The 22,723-nt window shown below is 39.8% G+C and overlaps 1 protein-coding gene across 8 annotated transcripts in view; it reads left to right on the forward strand.

Moving 5' to 3' along the window:
* The window catches only part of LOC143040770 (uncharacterized), a 248,847-nt gene that overhangs the window by 170,469 nt on the left and 55,655 nt on the right, over positions 1 to 22,723 (forward strand). For all 8 annotated transcript variants that reach the window (XM_076212196.1, XM_076212194.1, XM_076212190.1 and 5 more), the window contains one exon: positions 7,174 to 7,393. In XM_076212196.1, coding sequence (XP_076068311.1) covers positions 7,174 to 7,393 — 220 coding nt within the window. The remainder of the gene's footprint in view (positions 1 to 7,173; positions 7,394 to 22,723) is intronic.

Here is a 22,723-nt window from a genome sequence, read left to right on the forward strand (position 1 = left end):
GCAAAGCTATGGAGTCTGAAGCTTTGCACAGTAAAAGACTCCACAGTCCACCCTCATCTCCATCTTCTTCCCCAAATCGTGATAAGCAATCTAAGAAAGGAACTAATAACCCAGACTCTACATCGTCGGTCGGACCATTGTCAGAGAGGAGGATGCCACCCGTGAAAGCAAAGAAATTAGAAAAGAACCCATCATGTAGACCCTCTCCCAGACTTCTCTTGCCAGACCAGTAGACCCAAAAAAAGAAAAAGAAAACAGTATAATGTCCATAATTCAATGGAATATTCAAAGTTTTAATTCTCATCGAGAGCAGGTTCAGATTCTCTTTAAAGAACATGATGTGTCTGCTATTTGTCTCCAAGAAACTATGCTTGGCAATTTATCCCCTAATGTTGGACTTAATTATAAATTTTACAGATCTCCTATGATTGGGGGCCGTCCCCGTGGAGGTACTGGTATCATTGTTAAGAAATGTGTAAACCACAGAAGTGTCCAGCTACATTCAGTGTTGCAGGCTTGTGCAGTACAAATCTTTACCACTAAATGGATCACTTTATGTTCTTTGTATTTGGAACCTGAACTGGAAGATCGACTTCTAGACATATATAACCACCCCCGTCAGTTTGAGTTAAATGACCTACAATCTTTGGTTGACCAGCTCCCTGAGCCTTTTATTTTAATGGATGACTTTAACGCCAAGCATCCTCTATGGGGTGAATCAAGGTGTGACCCCTGGGGCAATATAATTGAAGAATTTATTGATAATAACGGATGTCATTTTGATGAATGACTGTTCCAAAACTAGGTTTGATGTCTTTCACAACTCAAGTTCTGCTACAGACCTAACTATTTGTTCATCATCCTTAAGAGTAGACTACAGTTGGTCAGTAGATGAAGATCTACATGGTAGCGACCACTGGCCTATCCATATCAAATATTTAAAGAACACTCCCTCCTCTTGCTTACCTAAATGGAAGACAGGAGAGGCTAATTGGGAATTATTTAGGAGATCCACAGAGATTAATCATAAGACTAGTGATTTTTGTAATAACTCTGATGCATATGATTATCTAGTAGACATCATACTTTCTGGTGCTTTCTCTTCCATTCCTAGGACAGCTGGTAAACCTCAACGCCCAGTAGTCCCCTGGTGGAACGATGAATGTGCTTTAAGCAGAAAGATTACAAGAACTTGCTATAAGAGATATCGGAGATATCCTTGTTTAATCAATAAGATAACGTACAGAAGAGCTCGAGCAAAGCAGAAGAAAATCTTCAAGAAAGCAAGGAGGGAATCCTTCATTAAATATATTAGTGAATTGAAATATGACTCTTCCCCTACCTTAGTATGGAATAGGATTCGAAAATTACAAGGAAAGTTTACTCCATCTCCTTTACCCATTCTGAAGATAAATGACTCTTTTATATCAGATACAAGAGAAGTAGCAGAGGCTTTTGGAAGACATTATGCTGATATTTCAAGTCCACTACATTATTCACATGATTTCAGAAGAATTAGAGCCAAGACCACGATTATTCCTCCTACCAATACTAACCCGGAGACATATAATCTTCTTTTCACCTTGGATGAAATGGATCATGCTTTATCTTTGTCCTCCCCAACCTCTCCTGGAGAGGACATTCTTTATTCCATGGTTGCTCACTTATCCATATCGTCGAAGAAATTCCTTTTAAATGTGCTGAACAAATTTTGGTCTTCTGGATCTTCTAAATCTTGGAAGACTTCAATTATCATAGGAATCTTAAAGGCAGGAAAAGACTCTCATGACCCACAAAGTTACAGACCTATTGCTCTCACTAGCTGCATTTGTAAGATCTATGAAAGAATGGTTAATATGCGTTTAGTTTGGTTTTTGGAATCTAAATATCTCCTATCTAACCGACAGTTTGGATTTAGAAGAAATAAGTGCACTCTGAACCCCTTACTTTTTATCACTCGTGAGATTCAGAATGCCTTTGCAATTCAGAACTCAAGCATCGCTGTGTTTTTTACTTGAAAAATGCCTACGATACTACCTGGCGGGGAGGCATTCTGAAGCAAGTTGCAGAGTGGGATATCGGGGATAATATGTTCAGTTGTTTAAAGGATTTCTTGTCTGACCGTTATGTAAAAGTCAGAGTGGGCTCTTCTTTCTCTTCTGCATATCTTCAAGAGGAAGGGATTCCCCAAGGAAGTGTTCTGAGTCCTACACTCTTCAGCATAGCCATTAATAGTTTGTTAGAACAAGTTCCCACAGGAATTCATGGATTGGGTTATGCTGATGACTTCGCTATTGTGTGCAGCAAATCGACAACATTAGAAACAGGCCAAAAGATTAAAGAGATTATTAACTTTGCAACAGCATGGGCTATTCGCAGGGGCTTCAGATTCTCTGCTGAAAAAACAAAATTCATAAGGTTTTCCAGACTAAGACGCAAGGAAGAGATACCAACACTATTCTTAGAGGGTGTCATATTACCATATGAAGATCATGTAAAATACTTGGGTCTGGTTTTGGACAAAAGGTTGACATTCGCTCATCACATGAACGAGGTTGTATACACTGTTAAACGACTTAATATACTAAAGGTAGTGTCTTGTTTCAACTGGGGAGCAGATCGTATAACTTTAATAAGGCTTTACCAAACATTGTGCTTTAGCAAAATGGATTATGGATGTCAAATTTATGGATTGGCATGTAAAACTTCATTAAAGAAGCTTGATATAGTCCACAATATGGCTTTGCGGATCTGTTCAGGAGCCTATAGAACATCTCCAGTGGATAGCTTGTATGTGGACACAGGAGTTCCTCCCCTCTATATTCACAGGGAGGAATTAAGCCTTAGATATATATCTCGTGTCTTGACATCAAAACAGAATCCAAACTTCAAATATGTAAAGCAGCCGGTAGACAGAGCTCCAAGGAAAAGTACTCTGCCGAAACCTTTAGAAGTGAGATGTGAAGTTGGGACAGAGAAGGTAGGACTTGTTCCTAATACAGTTGCTGAGATCACGCCTCCCAAATTCCCTCCTTAGAACCGATGCCCCACTGTAATATGTCCTCTTAAAAACAAGAAAAATAGAACTGCTGTAGAGCTAAAAAGCGAATTTTTAGAACATTTATCAGTACATGCTGATAAAAAATTTATTTATACAGATGGATCAAAATCCCAAGATGGTGTTGGTTGTGCTGTTGTATCTGATAGCACAGTTTTAAAGAGAAAGTTGCCTCAATTTAGCTCTGTTTTTACTGCTGAACTGCTGGCAGTCAGCAATGCCCTCAAATTTGTTTTTAATTCTGTTCCATGTAATAAGAATGTCGTTATTTTCACAGACTCCATGAGCATTGTATCCTCTCTAAATACATTATTACCTTGTCATTTTTTAATCCAAGAAATACAGGACTGGTTGATTCTCATTAACAACAGAAAGAAAATAAAAGTAAACTTTTGCTGGGTGCCGTCCCATGTGGGTATCACTGGAAATGAACAGGCAGATGCTGCAGCCAAAGCCGCCACTAGGCTCAATCATATAACAGACCAAAAGATCCCACATACAGACTTCAAACAAGTAATTCATCGTTATACAATGGAAAAGTGGCAAGAACAATGGACAAGGCTGGACAGTAGTTACAAGTTAAAAGAGATTCACCCCTTGGTGAACCCTTGGAAGTGTCCTTCTTTGGACAGAAGGTTATTGTTCTAACAAGATTGAGAATTGGCCATTCCTACATTACCCATAAATTTTTTATGGCAAGTGGAGCAGAAAGGCTGGCCCCCCAATGTCCCACTTGCCAATTAGTTTTTACAATAAAACACATTTTAATTCAGTGCCCTGCATTCTCTAATAAGCGCAGGGCAAATTTTTTAACAAATTTATCTTTTAAACAAATTTTAGGGGAGGAAGCTCATGTGAAGAATGTTGTAAAGTTTTTGAAAGACATCGGTTTATTTTATGAAATTTAAGATTGTGTATATGAGTGCTTATGAGTGTATGTTGTTGTGATGTGTTTTTGTGAATGTTTATTGTTTTTACTGTTTTACTTGAATTTTTATCTATATGAGATAAATATGTGCTGAATGGCCTACCGGCTCCAGCGCTTGGCCTTCGAGCCAAATTTCATAAATCAATCAATCAAGCCCATCCCCAGTTTACTAATTGATGCTGGAGAGATTCCACTAGAACTATACCGACAGTCATCTATCATCCGATATTGGTTTAGGACACAGAGACTCCCTGAATCAAGAGCATTTACTACAGCCAACAGAAATTATTTTAATAACTTTTATGAAAATCATCCAAGATATCCTAGACCGTTTAGTTTTAGAATAAGAAAAATACTGGAGACTATAAACATCACAAATCAGATCTGCCCGGTTAAATTACCAGTTACCCCAACATGGAAGTTACCCATAATTAAATTTTGTAGGTGTTTTAAAGGTTTTAAAAAAGATAAATCAGATGCAGAAATTAAAGGACAATTTTTAGAACATATCACTGAACATTTGGATTCCACATTTGCTTCCACGGATGGCTCAAAAACAGATGCTGGCGTCGAATATGGAGTTTTTAGCAATAATTTTAGCTGCAGAGGAGCACTACCAATTGCAGCATCAAATTTTACAGCAGAGCTATATGGAATTTTAACTGCTTTAGAACACTTTATAACTCTACAGATATCTAACTTCACAATCTATTGTGATTCAAAATGTGCATTACAGGCAATAGAAATCTTCAATGGCGATAATCTTCTAACAATGAAAATTTCACAGTGGATGTTTCTACTACAATGTAGGGGGTGTCACTATATCATTTTGCTGGGTTCCAGCACATGTACATATATATGGAAATGAAACAGCTGACCAACTAGCAAAGTCAGCAACAACCAGTCTGATCCCTAAACGGTGCACAATACCATATAGAGATATCCTTCCTATCATCATGAATATCATCCATAAGTCGTGGAAACAACAGTGGAATGAAGTGGGACATAACAAAATGAAAGAGATCACCACAAATATACACCCTTGGAAATATAAAATTATGCCAAGGAAATGGGAAGTAATTATATGTCGTCTCCACATAGGACATTCAAGGCTGACCCATGGATATCTCATGAGTGGTGAAAATCAACCATACTGTGAAGATTGTTTAATCCCCATGACTATTAAACATTTGCTGGTTGAATGCCCTAATCACAGAGAACTGAGAGAGCGTCACTTCCCAAATAAGAAAGAGAGAGATGGTAACTATTATTTGGCCAAGATATTGGGAAAAGAACTGCAGTATGATTATGAGGGAGTCAATAAATTCTTAAAAGAAATTAACCTACTTCATCAAATGTAGTAACAAATACAAATTAATATTGAAATATAATCCTACCACTCTAATTTCATTGGATATACTCCTACATATATATATTTACTCAATCTTCTCAATTTTTTCCTGACCAACACTAAGGGCCTAGTTAGACTCTTTGGACTGGTTGGTCCTAAAATGTGTAATAACAATAATAATTAAAACCAAAAATAGCTTTTAATTCTATTCAGATCTTAACATGATTTAACACCATATATATATAACCGTTACACTATTTGATAACTAATACCTGATACTGAATTTAGATTTATTAATATTTACCTACATCTATACATAGTAAATCACTCTTTTTATTATCTATACCCAAAATTGAATCTTAGAATTTAATAATTCAGCGTCTATGACCTCTGCAGTTACGACGCCAGATAACCTTTAATCAATCAATCAACCAACTTAATCTATATCCTTGATTTCCAATTATCATATATTGTTTGAGCTTGGGCTATATCACTTCCTAAACTCTTCAAAGTATTTATGTATCTATATGGAAAACTGTATTACGATGTTATATACCTTGACTTTAGCAAAGCGTTCGACAAAGTGCCACACCAGAGACTACTAAATAAAATCAAAGCCCATGGCATAGGAGGAAAAGTGTTAGAATGGATTAGAGCTTGGATTAGTAACAGAAAACAGCGGGTCACCATAAATGGAATAAAATCTAGGTGGGGCAATGTTACTAGCGGGGTCCCCCAGGGCTCGGTTTTGGGTACCTTGTTGTTCATTATGTATATAAACGACTTAGACGATGGGTTAAATAGTGATGTTAGTAAGTTTGCGGACAACACTAAAATAGGACGCCTAATTAGGTCAGGAGAAGATGCCCAGATTCTGCAGGATGATCTTAATAAACTGTTAACATGGTCGGTGAAATGGCAAATGAACTTCAATATCTCTAAGTGTAGCGTGTTAAACGTAGGGCTACACAACCCCGAAAATAGATACAACTTAGATAACACGTTTTTAGAAAAATCTGAGTGCGAGAGGGACTTGGGAGTTCTGGTGAGTCTGGACCTTAAAACCAGGAAGCAGTGCATTAGTGCCAGAAATAAAGCAAACAGAGCATTAGGCTTCATTGCTAGGACGGTAACGAATAGAAGTGCAGAGGTAATTATTAAACTCTATCTAGCGATAGTTAGACCCATCCTTGACTATGCGGTACAGTTTTGGTCTCCGTCCTACAGAATGGACATAAATTCACTAGAATCAGTACAGAGAAGAATGACCAAAATGATACAAGGACTCGGAAATTTGCCTTACGAAGAGAGGCTCAGGCACCTAAACTTACACTCTCTGGAAAGACGCAGAGTGCGGGGTGATCTATTAGAAGTGTTCAAGTGGATCAAAGGCTATAACAAGGGTGATGCAAACAAGGTCATCATAATAAAACAACAGGGCAGGACTCACAGTAATGGGTATAAACTGGACAAATTTAGATTTAAGAAGGAAATAGGCAAGAATTGGTTTACAAATAGGGTGGTCGATGAATGGAATAAACTTAGTAACCACGTAGTAAGCGCTGAAACTATCAGTTGTTTTAAAAAACGGTTAGACAACTTTATGGATGGGGATGACAGGTGGTGATGGATACGGAGCTGCCTAGTGTAGGCCTTATGGTCTTTTGCAATCTCCTTTATTTCTTATGTTCTTATTACTTTACATCCTGTAGACTTGTGGTTTTTCTTAATTTGCTCCCATGCCCTCCCTTCTTTAATCAGATCTCATCTGTCAGTGCAATCTATCCATGTGTGCATGTTTGTGTATTCATGTAAAGAAAATCATTACTCTTTCAGATTCACAATGGAATAATCCGTGATGTGGTGTTTCTTGATGGGTCCTGGCCGTGGGGAGGGCCAGGAGAAGCCACCATTCTTACAGGGAGCTCAGAGGGTCTTATGAAAGTGTTTGCTTTAGGAGGGAGAGCCCTTCACACTTTTACTCCACCACATCCGGTCTCCTGTATTGCACCTTCACCTGAAAAATATGGGGCCACCAGGGGTCAGGGATTCCATAGTAAGTATTTGTGAAATTCTGATACATTGGATAAGACTTGTGTTTGTGGGATCCAGTTTCTGCTTTCAATAGTCAAATTTAGTTTTAAATTAATTTGTATTGGCTAACTGTACTATTTCTTATTTATATTGTTCACAAAATCAGTACATGTAGATGAGAAACTATTTCTTAATGACCTTCAGACAATATATATTTTTAAATTTCTCTCCATGTCTTCTCATTTTTCTTCTGTACCTCACTAGGAAGACTTTGTTGTCAATATCCATTCCTTTCATAGTTCTGAATACTGCTATTACATCACCCCTCTTAATGTTGGCAGTTTGAGTCTTTAATGTTCTATGTATTTACCTAATTGTTGTATACAGGAAATGAGAAATGTATCACTTCATAAGCTATTCTAAGTATTTATGCATCTATATGGAAAACTGCATTTCTTCACATCCTTTAGGCATGTGGTCTTAATTTGCTCCCATGAAGCTCTCCCATCTTTAATCAAGAGATCTCTTCTGTCAATGCAAACTATCCCTTTAGTGACCTGAATATTGTAATCATATCACCTCTTTCTCATCAGTCTTTCAAAGTTGGTAAACCCAGTGCTTTTAGTTTCTTCTCATATGGTTTATCTGTGAGGCTGGGGACCAGTTTGGTTGCTGCCCTTTGTATTCTCTCAATCTCTCAATGTACCTAGTTGTATTCAATGGGAAGGGGAGTATGCTCATGGTGTCCCGTATTTGTATCTCACAACATCTAGTTTGTTCTTAAATTCATGTATGATGTTTGCACACACTATTGTTTCATCCAATTTATTCTAGACATCCACTACTATATTACTATTTCTTCACATCAATTGAGTATGCAGTATTTCTTAATATGTTCTCATGACCTATCAAAATATCCCTAATCAATGTAGTGTATCCCCTTTAGCAACCTGAATACTGTATTCATATCACCTCTTTCTCTTTGATCTTTTCATGTTGGTAGAATCAGTGCTTTTAATCTCTCCTCATATATTTTATATGCTAGGATGGGCAGGTGTATTTACCTAGTTTACTTAGCTGCTGGTACCAAGCTTTATTCAACTCAAACATAAATTGACCTGAAAACACATTACAGGTAGTAACTTGTCTAGTACAGTAAATCCTCTTTAAGTCGGAATGCTAGGGGCTGAGGCCTTTCTGACTTATAGAATAACCCCCCCCCCAAATATATATAAATAAATAAAAATAAATTTACTTACCTGTACCATGTTTTCATGCAGGAATAAGGTGTAATCCAAGCATAAGGAAGGCCATTTAGTAGGAGATAGAGATGTTAGGGGACTCCAGAAAACTTCTGTTCAAAATGTTCTATCCATAATATGTACAGTATTCACATAAATTGTAACTTAAATCACTGTGCAGTACATTACTCTACTTAAGATACACCTGGTCTGGATGGATCCCATGCAGAATGTCTGAAAAAAGGAGGTACAGTGATGGTGGACTGGCTGGAGAGAGGGTAGAGTGCCGGAGGACTGGAGGAGTGCCTGTATAGTTCCACTTTACAAAGGAAAAGGGGACAAGTGTGAATGTAGTAGTTTCAGAGGGATTAGCTTGTTAAGTGTAGTTAGGAAGGCTTATAGGAGGATCTTGATTGAGAGGATTAGGAGAGGAACAGAGGGAGTAATTGGTGAGGAACAGTGTGGATTTAGGATGGGTAGAGGTTGTGTAGATCACATTTTTGTGGTAAGACAAATATGTGAGAAAGCTATAGGAAAGGGGAAAGATGTTTTTTGGGCCTTTATGGATCTGGATAGACAGAGAGGCACTGTGGGAGGTTTTGCGGATATACGGGATAGGAGTAAAGCTTCTAGGAGCTATCAAGAGTTTTTATGAGAGTAGTAGAGCTTGTGTCAGGATTAGAAATGGAGAGAGTGAGTGGTTCGAGGTAAAGGTGGGACTTCGTCAAGGATGCTTTATGTTACCCTGGCTGTTCAACTTATACATGGATGGGGTAGTGCGAGAGGTAAATGCAAGGGTAGTGGGTCAGGGATTGGAGATGGTTAAAGAAAATGGAGAAAAGTGGGAGGTGAGCCAGCTGTTGTTTGCAGACAACACTGCGCTTGTGGCAGGATCGGAGGAGGGATTGATGAAGTTGGTGACAGAGTTTGGGAGTGTGTGTGATAGAAGAAAGGTGAAGATAAATGTGGGTAAAAGTAAGGTGATGAGATGTACAAGGGGTGAAAGTGGCATTAGTCTGGAAGTGAGCATTAAGGGAGAGCGACTGGAGGAAGTGGATAGTTTTAGATACTTTGCAAATGTGGCAGGAAAAGGTGGAGTGAAGGTGGAGGTAGAATGTAGATTTAGAGAAGCGAGTAAATGCCTTGGTGGATTGAAGAGTGTAATGAGGAATAGACATTTAGGAATGGATGCTAAGAGGAGACTGTATGAAGGAGTGATTGTGCCAACAGCACTGTATGGGGCAGAAACATGGAACATAAGAGAGGAAGAGAGGAGTTTGAATGTGTTTGAGATGAGGTGTCTGAGAAGTATGATGGGGGTTACTAGGCTGGATAGAGTGAGAAATGAGGAGGTGAGGAGGAGAACAGGGGTGGAAAGGGAGTTGGGAGATAGGGTTGATGAACGAGTATTAGGATGGTTTGGACATATGGAAAGAATGAGTGAAGAAAGACTAGTAAAAGATGTATAGGGTTGATGAAAGAGTATTAGGATGGCTTGGACACATGGAAAGAATGAGTGAAGAAAGACTAGTAAAGATGTATGGAAGGCAGATGTGGAGGGAGTGAACATGAAGGGACGTCCTAAGATGAGGTGAATGGATGGGGTGAAGGGGGCTTTGGGGAAGAGGGGAATGTCTGTGGAGGAAGGACGGGAGAGGACAGAAGACAGGGGTGAATGGAGAATGGTTGTATATGGATGATGTGATGCATGAGGTGGAATGGGTGGAGGGATGGGGGGTGAGGTAGTATGTGTGAGCAACATTTGATGCAGCCCGAAGGGATTTCTCCCTGTCTTCTCCTTTATGCAGGGGGGGACAGATAGGGGGGTTCGCCGATTTAATGAAGCGGCCTTGCTGTGGATGTGCTGTGTCTTGCGACACTGCTTCTGACCCAGGGCAGTGTACAAGGTGCAGGGATGACCCATCATCCATGAGGTGCTAAGATAAGAGGGAGGGTGGAGGGGTGTGGAGTGTATTCAGGGATGGAATGGGTGGGAATGATTTTATGCCTTTTCCTTTTTGGCTACCTCACTTGTAAGGGGGAAAAAGCCTTGGTATATGTATGTATGTATGTATGTAAGATACACTTTATATACACCACTTATTGTATACAGGCCTTAATCACTACTGTACAGCACTACTGAATTCCATATTACTCCATGTCCGAATCACTGCTGCTGGAAATTAATGCTGGCAGTTCTGAGGAAACACTGCTGAGGATGCTAGATTCACTACTGGTGGAAGGTTGGTGCTCCCTGCCTGCCTGTTGAACTGCCCGTGGCTTGAAAAAGTCACTGATTGTTTTCTGCTTTAGACTGGCATACTGCCTCTTTATTATAAATGATCTAACATTTCTTAGGAGGGAGTGATAAGTTTCAAATCCATCAAATTCCATTAACCCCTCCAATGCCTTGTCAAGGTGAAAACAAATTTCTAATAACTTCATTTTGGCAAGAATTGCACCTTCACCTTCACTTTCATTATCACTCTCCACTGCAGCAGCTGAGGCTTCCTGTGTGGCACTAGTGGCTATTTATTCCTCCCTCTGGTGGTGGTAGCCTTGGTCCTGAGAGTCACCCTCAAGCCACTCAATGATATTGTCCTCAGTGATGTCAGGCTCACCACCCTTGGGAGCAGTGTTCACAAAGTCCTCAGGGCAAAAACCAGTAAAATCAACCTCCACATCAGTCCCATGCAGGACTTTCTTCCAGCCATTGCTGAGGGTGGAGGGTTGCTGTCCTGTTCTTGGTCCTGTTTCTCCTCTATCACTACCAGGCACTCTCCCAGCTGCTTGTTGCGGTAGTGCCGCTTGGTGGCCTCAATCACACCCTTGTCCATGGGTTGAATCAGGGAGCTGGTGTTAGGTGGCATAAAAAGCACCTTGATTATGCCCCCATGGCCTTCCAGCTCATCTTCACTGGGATGTGCTGGAGCATTTTCAAGGAGGAGAAGGGCCTTCATATCTTCCCTGGAGATGCCCAGCTCAGTAACCTGAAAGTGGATGACCACAGGCACAAAATACTTGTGGAACCACTCTAGGAACAGTTCTTTTGTAAACCAAACAGTCTTGTTGGCCCTGTAGATAACTGGTAACTTTTCCATGATGTTTTTGAGGGCCCTGGGTTTTTGTGACTTCCCAATCATCATAGATTTGAGTTTGTGTGTCCCAGTGGCATTGGCACAGCACAAGATGGACAGTCTGTCTTTGGCAAGCTTCCTCCCTGCCAGCCTGGATGTTACTGGGCATGGACTTCCAAAACAGCTCTGTTTCATCGGCATTGTTTACCTGTGAGAGTAGCATGTCAGATGTGGTGATTATTCTCTCCAGTTTCTTCCTGAATGGCTCCACAGCATCATGGTCAGCAGAAGCACTTTCTCCCACAACTCTTCGGTCAACCAGGCAGCGTCAGCTCATAAACTTATAAAGCCAACCATCTCTTGCTTTAAAATCATCAATTTTCTTATGTTTGGCCAACCTCCCAGCAGCATTTTGTATATCCACACCTCTAATAGGAACACCAGCAGAACACTCTTGCTTGTACCACTTAAAAACAGCAGAGTCCAGTGCAATGTGCTTGGCTGGCCTGATTCTTTTCAGTTTTGATTTGGCAGCTTTAGGATCCTCCAAGATTAGGGCATGAGCACGAATCTTTTCTTTGTTCTTCCTGATGTCGTAGAATGTACTAGGCTTGACATCAAATTCTGCACATATCAAGTGCATGAAGGCACCAGCGTCGACCCTAGACAACAATTTCAGCTTATCTTCCAAGGTCAGAGTCTTCAGTTTCATCCCCTTTCATCCTGTAAGAATCTTGCCTCCATGAGCAGCCATACTTCTCACTTGTTATTCACTTAACAATGTAAAGTCGCTACGCTATCACAAAACATGAGCACATGAGACATTGTGGGTGTGGCGGTGACAATAACAACACTTAGAGTATCAAGGAGCAGAGTGGTGGGAACAAGACTGCCCGCCAAAACATGATGCAACGCTTTCATGCCGACTAGATATGACAATAAGTTGGAATGCTACTGACTAAAGATATTTTTTTTCCAACTTATATAAAAAAAAAGTAAAGGCATAAGAGGGTCTAGGAGTTTTCCAACCAGCACCCTAAGGTTTGGGTCTTTTAATGTGTGTGGATGTGGTACAGATGAGAGTAAAAGGGAAGAGATAGGTAGTATGTTTGTGAAAAGGTAGATGTGTTGGCTTTGAGTGAAACTAAGTTGAGAGGGAAGGGTGAGTGTAAGTTTGGGAGTGTAAGTGGGAGGTTATCAGGAGTGAAGAGATAGCGAGGGAGAGAAGGGGTGGCTATACTAGTAACTGAAGAGATAGGTAAATGTGTAGTGGAGTGGAAGGAGGTTTCCTCAAGGATAATGTGGATGAAGGTGAAACTGGGAAAGGAGATGTGGGTTTTTGTAAGTCCATATGGGCCTGGTAGTGAGAAGAGAGTAGAAGAAAGGGAGGCTTTTTGGATAGATTTAAACGAGTGCATAGAGGGATTAGGGAGAAATGTCAGTGTAATAATACTGGGAGACCTTAATGCTAGGGTAGGAAATGGTCCAATTGATGCAGTGGTTGGGAAATGTGAAGTTCCAGGAAAGAATCATAGTGGAGAGTTGATGGTGGAGATGTGTCTAGAAAGACAGTTGATGATAGCAAATAGTGTTTCGGAAGAAAGTCAAGCATAAGTACACATGGGAGAGGGTGGTGGATGGAAGGGTGGTAGATAGAGCGTTAATGGACTATGTAGTGGTAGATAGGAGTATAATAGGAAGAGTTAAGGATGTACATGTGCTAAGGGGAGAGGGTTGGGGAATATCAGATCATTTTTTGGTGGAAGGTAAGTTGAGAGTGGAGGATAGATGGAGGAAGAGGAAAAGGACAAAAGGTAGGGAGGTGCTTAGAGTGAACTCTTTAAATGAAAAGGAAAAGGAGAAGGAGTACAAGAAGAAGCTGAGAGAGGAGTGGGAGGGAGTGAAGGATAGAGTAGAGCTAGGAGTGGAGGAATGGGGATGGTTCAAGGAGGGAGTCGCAAAGTGTGCAAAGATGGTGTGTGGAACAAGAAGGACAGGAGGAAATAGAAGGAAGGGTAGTGAATGGTGGGATAAGGAAACAAAGAAGGTTGTAGAAAAGAAGAAGCAAGCTTTCACAGATTGGTTACAAAATAGGACAAGGGAGTCATATGAGAGGTACAAAGAAAAGAAAAGAGAAGTAAAGCAAAAGGTAAAGGAGGCAAAAAGGAGAGCAGATATGAAATGGGGTAAGAGTATGACAGAAAATTTTGAAAGTAATAAAAATATGTTTTGGAAAGAAATCAAGAGAGGAAGAGGAGGCGAATCAAGTAGAGAAGAAAAGGTAAAAGGTGCAGATGGAGAGATGATAATGGAAGAGAAGGCAGTAAGGGGAAGATGGGCAGAATATTTTAGGGAGTTGCTAAATGTGAAGGAGGATAGGGAGGGAAAGATAGTTGCAGTGGGAAATGCTAAGAAAATGACTGTGATGAGTGAGGAAAATGGAGGAGAAATAAGGAAGGATGAAGTGAAGGCAGTTGTTAAGATGATGAGAGCAGGTAAGGCACCAGGTCTGGATGGATGCCATGCAGAATGTCTCTGAGTACTACTCTCATCTTTCTTCCAGTCAGGAAGTCCTCCATCCATTTTAGTAGGTTCCCTTGTATTCCTCCTATGTGTTCCAGTTTTTTTAGTAGTTTTCTGTGTGGTACTTTGTCAAATGCTTTTTGCAAGTCTAGGAATGCACAATCAGCCCATCCGTTTCTTTCTTGCACTATGTCTATTAGTCTTGAGTAGAAGCATATCAAGTTTGTGGTGCATGATCTACCTTGTCTGAACCCGAATTGTCTTGGGTTTTAATATGTTGTTATCTTCCAGGTGTTTTACCCATCTATTCTTGATGATTTTCTCACAAATTTTGGCTATAGTGCTTGTTAGTGATACTGGTCTATAGTTGGTGGGTTCTTCCTTGTTTCCTCCTTTATATATTGGTACAATGTTATCATTTTTCCAGTCATTAGGTATCTTTCCTTCCTTGAGTGAGCTATTTATTATGATGTGTATTTTGTCCGTTAGCTCTTCTTTGCATTCTTTTAGAATCCAATTTGCAATTCCATCCGGGCCATGTGATTTGTGGACGACACTGTGCTTGTGGCAGGATTGGAGGAGGAATTGAGGTAGTTGGTGATAGAGTTTGGGAGAGTGTGTGAAAGAAGAAAGCTGAAAATAAATGTGGGTAAAGTAAGGTGATGAGATGTACAAGGGGTGAAAGTGGCAGTAGATTGGAAGTGAGCATTAAGGGAGAGTGACTGGAGGAAGTGGATAGTTTTAGATACTTGGGTGCAAATGTGGCAGGAAAAGGTGGAGCGGAGGTGGAGGTAGAATGTAGATTGAGAGAAGCGAGTAAATGCCTTGGTGGATTAAAAAGTGTAATGAGGAATAGACATTTAGGAATGGATGCTAAGAGGAGACTGTATGAAGGAGCGATTGTGCCAACAGCACTGTATGGGGCAGAAACATGGAACATAAGAGAGGAAGAGAGAAGGAGTTTGAATGTGTTTGAGATGAGGTGTCTGAGAAGTATGATGGGGGTTACTAGGCTAGATAGAGTGAGAAATGAGGAGGTGAGGAGGAGAACAGGGGTAGAAAGGGAGTTGGGAAATAGGGTTGATGAAAGAGTATTAGGATGGTTTGGACACATGGAAAGAATGAGTGAAGAAAGACTAGTAAAATCAGTATGGAAGGCAGATGTGGAGGGAGTGAACATGAGGGGATGGCCTAGGATGAGATGGATGGATGGGGTGAAGGGGGCTTTGGGAAAGAAGGAAATGTCTGTGGAGGAAGGACGGGAGAGGACAGAAGACAGGGGTAAATGGAGAATGGTTGTATATGGATGATGTTGTGATGTATGAGGTGGAATGGGGGGTGGGGTAGTATGTGTGAGCAAAATATGACGCAGCCCAAAGGGATTTCTCCCTGTCTTCTCCTTGTATGCATGGGGAGATGGAGAGGGGGAGGTGTCGCCAATTTAATGAAGTGGCCTTGCTGTGGATGTACTGTGACTTGTGACACTGCCTCTGACCCAGGGCAGTGTACATGGTGCAGGGATGATCCATCATCCATGAGGTGCTAAGATAAGATGGAGGGTGGAGGGGAGTGGAGTGTATTTAGGGATGGAATGGGTGGGAACAATTTTATGCCTTTTTCTTTTTGGCTACTTCCCTTGAAAGGGGGAAAAACCCTTGGTATATGTATGTATTTCAAATTTATTTTTCGAACCAAAATTTTTATTTTTTAATGAATTTGTTTTGCCATTACGATTTATAGGAGTTAATGACTAATAGAGTTCTGACTTAACCCCTTCCATACGGTGCCGCACACGTAGGCGTCATGGACTTAGATCTCGGTGGCAGCAGCCAATGCCATCCGTACGACGTGTCGTAATAATACTCGCATCATAAAATATAGTCACCGCTTATATCGATCGTTCTCTCTTCACCCGTGAATTTTGATAACCATAGAAAATGCGATTACAAAAGAATTAGAAAGAATGTCATTATGGAGGGGCGACTACAATAAATATAATCAAGACGCCGATATGGCAGCCTCGCGAATACACTCGCTCCCCATGACGCCTACGTGTGCGGCACCGTATGGAAGGGGTTAAAGGGATTTTACTTTATAACATAGAAGATATGTGAAGCCAGAAAATGCCACAGTTCATACAATACTTTCTACATATCATTTACAAAACATACAAAACTTGTATGGGTAGAGACAAATATAATATATAAGACATGGTATATAATATCTACACAGCAGTTGAATAAGCAGAGGAAAGGAATTAACTTACATACTGTGTCATGACTGTTATGCCAACCAGTCCCAAACAGACTATGATGACAACCAGACAGTTTCATGAGTTGGTTACAGAATGTGACACACAGCCAAACAAACGGCTCAGAGTATGAAAAAGTCCAATGACAAATTAATATTATAACATTCTTCCTCCCTAGAAAAAAAAAAGTACTCCATAGGTTATCAATCCCATCCATATCAGTCCTGAGCTCTCAACACACAGTTTAATCTCCATACTAGAGGTGTTGTTGCACTCACTTCTATGTCAGCCTCTAGGCAAGGTTCAGTGTCCACTGGAACTCCTAGGAGCATTGCTGTAGGTACAGCCTCTGTTGACAGTGTAGAAGTGGGTAATTCCTGATTTTCAGCAGGGGAGTTGTTGACCTGGTTCTTGGGATAAGGAGCCAAGTTATGAACAAAAACTATTGACTCCTGTCCATCCTGATGCTTATTGTTAGCATAAGTTGGATTAACATCCAGTAGTTCAACTTGATCTACCAGAGGTTTAATTTTGTTTGTTCTAATGAATCTTCTCAATATTACTGGACTTGATGAGCCATGAGGGCAGAGAGCTTCCAGAAGAAGAGTGACATGGAAAACCAAAGAAACATTCATGTAATGTGACATTTGTAGATGTAAACAGAAGGGATTTAAATGTAGCACATCAGTAAGTACTAATTCCCAATGCTGATTGGGAAGATTTTGCGACTTGAGGGCCAACTGAATTGCCTTCCCTATAATACTGTTGAGCTGTTCCACTTGTCCATTGCCAATTGGGTGATATGGAGTTGTTCAATTCATAGCAACCCCTTTTGCGTGAGATAGGTTTTGAGATCTTAGACATGAATGACATTCCTATATCAGAGTGAATATAATTAGGCATCCCACATAGACTAAATATTTGTTCCAGGCATTTGAATACAATTGTTGTATTGGTGTTGGGACATGGAAAAGTAAAAGGAAAATGGGAATATTCATCTACAATAGTAAGTATATAGAAATTGCATGAGGTGGTTGGAAGAGGTCCTTTGAAATTGATGCTCAGCCTCTCCATTGGTTGAGTTGCCTCGATGAGTTTTCCCTCTTTAACCACTTCACTACGGGACTTAAATCTCGCGGGCAGCAGCCAATGCCAGCCGTACGACATGTCGTAATAATACTCGCATCATAAAATATAGTCACTGCTTATATCGATCGTTCTCTCTTTCACCGCCGATATGGCAGCGTCGCGAATCCACTTGCTCCTCATGACGCCTACGTGTGCGGCACCGTATGGAAGGGGTTAAGTCTATAAAACTTCGACTTTATCTCTGCACAAACCTTACAGGAGGCACAAACCTTCCTGACATCTTCAGTAGAAAAGGGAAGGTTCTTAGATCTCATGAAGTGCAGCAGACAAGTTACTCCTGGGTGATAGAGACCATCATATAGTTCAGCAAGGGTAGATGATGTGGAGACAGAACAACAGAAGGCTTGAGTGAAGGCATCAGGAACCACATTCTCTTTACCAGAGGTGATCTTGGTGTATTTACGGTTGTTGAACATGAAGGTTACAGAACACTGGTCAGTAATAAGATCAAAATGTTGTCTAGCAACAATGTGACCCATTTACAGACAGCTTCAATTATGGCCATGGTCTCCTTTTCTACAATGTGATAAAGTATTTTACTACCTTGTAGAGTCCTAGACATGAAAACCACTGGTCTTCCACCCAGGTTAAGTATAGCTGAGATAGCTACTTCAGAAGCATCACATTAGACTTCAAAAGCCAAGTTTTTATCCACTGAGTAAAACATTGTTCTTTCAAGTTCTAGTTTGAGTAGATTGAAAGCCTGTAAAGCTTCTTTATCTAAAGGAAATTTCTTTGTACTTGCTAATGGTCGAACCTTTGTTGAAAAATCATGTATTCATTTGGCATAGTAAGCAAACATACCCATAACTCTCTTCAAAGGTCCCTGACTCATAGGGGGTAGAAGTTCCTGTAGTGGACGAAGTCATGCAGGATCAGGCTTTATAACCCCATTTCCTACACAGTAGCCAAGGATATTAATGGAGCACACAGACTTAATAGTCTTAAAAACATTGAGGGTTAAGTTACTTTTATAGATGACCTTAAGAAAGTACAGGTACTCCTCGTTTAACGACCTACTCAGTTAGCGACGACGCGGAGTTACGACGGGCTTTAGGACAGACGTTTAACGTAAATCTCCCGAAGTTACGACGTCATGTACGATAATTAAGTTGGCTGAGGCAAATTTGTATGATGTTATAATTGAACTTGTACGGTGGATATTAGCTGTGAGGTAAAGTGTTCTGAAGCTTAGGTCTACATTACCATCCTGCAAGCTGCAAAAACTACCTGGGGTACAATATATACCGGTAGTGGTAAATTTTTAGTTTTGACCATGGGCGCAATATAGCAATAGAAAATTAATTCTTAATTTTGTAAATTATAATGTATCAAAGTAATATGCAATTTTGTGAGCGGAAATAAAAAAAAGTGCTAAAACAAATTTCGTAAGTAACGAAGTCATGTTGGACGAATGGTACACCATGTTTGTTATGGTAGATGCCGATGTCGAAGAAATAAAAGGATGATGAATTCATCTAACCTAAACAAAACTAACCTGACCTGTGTTTGATAAATCATTACCTGCAAATTAAATGTCATCCGGCTCGTCCTCGTTGTCGTCGTCGTGAGAGACGTTGGCAGACGACAAGATGGCGTCCCAATCCTATGCTACTGACTTCGTTCATTAGTATATTTTCTTGTAGCATGGTATTTTTTACTTTCATTTCCCCCCACAAAATTGCATATTACGTTGATACATTTTAATTTACAAAATTAATAATTAATTTTCTATTGCTATATTGTGCCCATGGTCGAAACTAAAAAAATACCCCGGTATTCAATATGGAATGTCAGCATACGCGGATTTGGTCATATACGGTAATTTTAGGAACCTAACCACCGTAAACAGTAAATAAAGCTTTAATGTACTGTATAACAGAGGGAAAACACACGAAAATAAAGATACATGTATTGCTGGACATTGTACATACAGTACATGTACGTACGTATATGTATACACTTTCAGTTAACGACGGCGCTCTGGTCCCAATTGTCGTTGTTAAACGAGGAGTGGTTGTATTGTACATTACGATCATGTTCTTGAGTACTGCCAGCGATAGTGATATTGTCAAGATATGGAAATGCACACTGTAAATTTTCTTCTTTCACCAACTTATTCTTGGTTTATTGAAAGACTGGTACTCCATTTGTTACTCCAAAGGGAACCCTACAAAATTTATATAGGCATTCATTGGCCTCAAAAGCAATGTATTTCTTGTCTGATTCCTTCAGTGGAATTTTGTGATATGCACTTTTCAATTCATAAATTGAGAACACATGGTATGCTGAGAGTTCATTCACTGTGGTGTTGATTCTTGGCAATAGATAAGCATCTAGCTCTATATATATAATAGATTCTCAATTTGTGAGTACCGTATTTTACGGCTTACAAGACGCACTTTTTTTTCCTAAAAATACCCTAAAAAATGCTAATGCATCTTCCAAGACGAATGTTGTATTGCAAGGCAACACCCAGGCTCATGTAAGCTTGGACACTTGACCAATAGCGACCTGTATTTGTATGTTGAGTCATTACACTATGATGTTAGCTTAAGTACTATTTAATTCAACCTTTTATATTATGTAAACTCAGTACTTAGCTACAAGTATTTCCAATACCATAATCCTTCCTGGAGCCTACTCGGCGTGTGGAGAAAATGGGCCGTCCCTCGTTTCATAGCAACACACACACATACACACGAACGCACGCAAATGCCAGGTGCCTTTATCAGTTACCACCAGGCTATCACACGTGTCATAAGATTTTTTGTCCTGGAAATCACCCATGGCTAGTTCATCAAAACGGTTTAGTTATACTAAGTTGTACGATATGCCAAAGAACACTGTAAAAGAGCAGCAGAAAGACACTTTGGACCACCACCTACTGAAAAAATGATTCGTACATCCATATTTTTGAAATTTTTATCTTATTTTTATGAAAATAAAACCACCCTTGGACAATGAAAAATGTATAGTATATTTACTAATCACCAACCAGTATCATCGCCATACAAACAAAATCGGACAAGTGATTTCGTAATGTAAACAATACGTCCAATACGTGTCGTCCTTGCTTCTTATGTTTTTGTGTTCAGTGGTTGGGTATATGGTGAATGTGTTCTTGTATGTGAATGACTTCTTTTTTTTTTTTCTTAGAAATTTCTTTGAAATATTAAGGTGCGTCTTCCAAGATGCAGCATCTTGCAAGCCGTAAAATACGGTAATCAACATGCATCCTATTATGTCGATTCATTGGATCCTTCATGGACATAAGCTATTTTCAGTATTATCCTTAGCAAGCAGACAGTTCATTTCCATTTCAATGAATTCCTTGTCATCTTTACCATAATATCTCAACTTAGTGACTATAGGCTTACAGTTAGGTGACAAATGTTGGAAAAGAGAAGGCTCATCTACAGCAGCTGCCACCAGAGAACAATATGTGTTAGTATCAGGTAATTTAAGCTAGGTTTTGGTCCACCATGTTCAATGGCTATGCACTGATGCTGTTTTTGGAAGTCCTGGCCAAGTAGTATCCCACAACATAAATCCTTCATTAATGCAAGATGAGTGAATGGGTGAATTTGTCCATTAAGATGAAGTGTTAAGTCAACTTTGACATAACCATGAGAGTTTGTGTGCAACAATTTCTGTGCTAGAGTGACAGCTTTATTGGTTTGATGTATTAGGAGTTTCAAGTCCTGTGCAACTTCCTGAACTATGTAACTGTCATCACAGCAGGAATCGACATGTGTTGTTAACTTTTGCCCATTGATTGTTGTTAAGATAGCTGTTAGGTGGAGGTTCTGTGGGAAAGTAGTGCCAGAGGAGTCAAACATAGTAGCAGTAGGGGTCTTACCTGCTGTCACAGACTAGCCTTTTTATTTGAGTTGATGTATCAAACCTTGGGCGTGATCTGAACAGTTTCTTCAATCCAATGGTCAGGGTGATATTTTGCCTTTTTATAGGTTTTTCTGTTTTCACTTGGACAATAAAAGTGGTTATGTGCAAAGACTTATTTAATTTACATTATAAGATGAGGTATCAAATTACAATAAAGTTGGGTATGAACAGAGTGTGAGCGTGGTAGTCAGAGAGAGCAGCCAATGCCCGCATCTCTTAATTTATACTAAGACCGCACGACATCAGTGGCAAGGACAGGTGCCAATGTGTGCCTATGTAAGCCTATTCTATCACTCTTTGCTCCACTCCACAGTCCTTCTACTTCTTTATTTGTGTGTGAAGAAGGCTTATAAAATTTCAATCATTACCTATCTAAACAAATGGGAAAATGTAAGTACTTTGTAGTGTCATATTGTTTACATGCCCTCTGACCTATGAGGGGAGAAGGCCTCGATTTTGTACTCTTCTGCCACTAGTTTGCAATTCTCCTGCAAAAAAAGAAATAATGGAACAGATAATGAACCTTGATGTCAGGAAATCGCAGGGCCTGGATGGATTTACATACTGGATACTAAAATAATGCAAAGATGAATTAATACACAAAGTATGCAATGTAATAAGCTGCTCACTCAAAGAAGGAAAAATATCAGAGGACTGGAAAAATGCCAATATTGTACCAATATATAAAGAGGGAAATAAAGAAGACCCAACAAATTATAGACCAGTCTCTCTAACAAGCATGGTAGCCAAAATTTGTGAAAAAGTTGTCAAAAACAGATGGACAAAACATCCGGAGGAGAACAATATACTAAATCAGAGACAATTTGGATTTAGACAGGGAAGATCATGTGCCACAGATTTTATCCATTTCTACTCGAGACTAATAGATATAATACAAGAAAGGGACGGATGGGCTGATTGTGCTTTCCTCGACTTACAAAAAGCTTTTGATAAAGTACCATACAAAAAATTATTAACAAAACTAGAAACCATAGGAGGGATACTATGTAAACTGCTGAAATGGATGGAGGAATTCTTCCATGGAAGAAAAATGAGTGTTCAGAAATAAGAGTTCTGCAAGGGAAGATGTGATTAGTGGAGTTCCACAAGGATCAGTATTGGTTCCAATTATCGTAATTAGATCAACAAAACAGAACGTTAGAGAACTTACCTGAATGAGTTCTCTAACAAAAATCGTTAGAAAT

The sequence above is a fragment of the Oratosquilla oratoria genome, chromosome 29 (genome assembly GCF_046742065.1).
Source record: "Oratosquilla oratoria isolate Oo_2021 chromosome 29, ASM4674206v1, whole genome shotgun sequence".
Lineage (NCBI taxonomy): Eukaryota > Metazoa > Arthropoda > Malacostraca > Stomatopoda > Squillidae > Oratosquilla > Oratosquilla oratoria.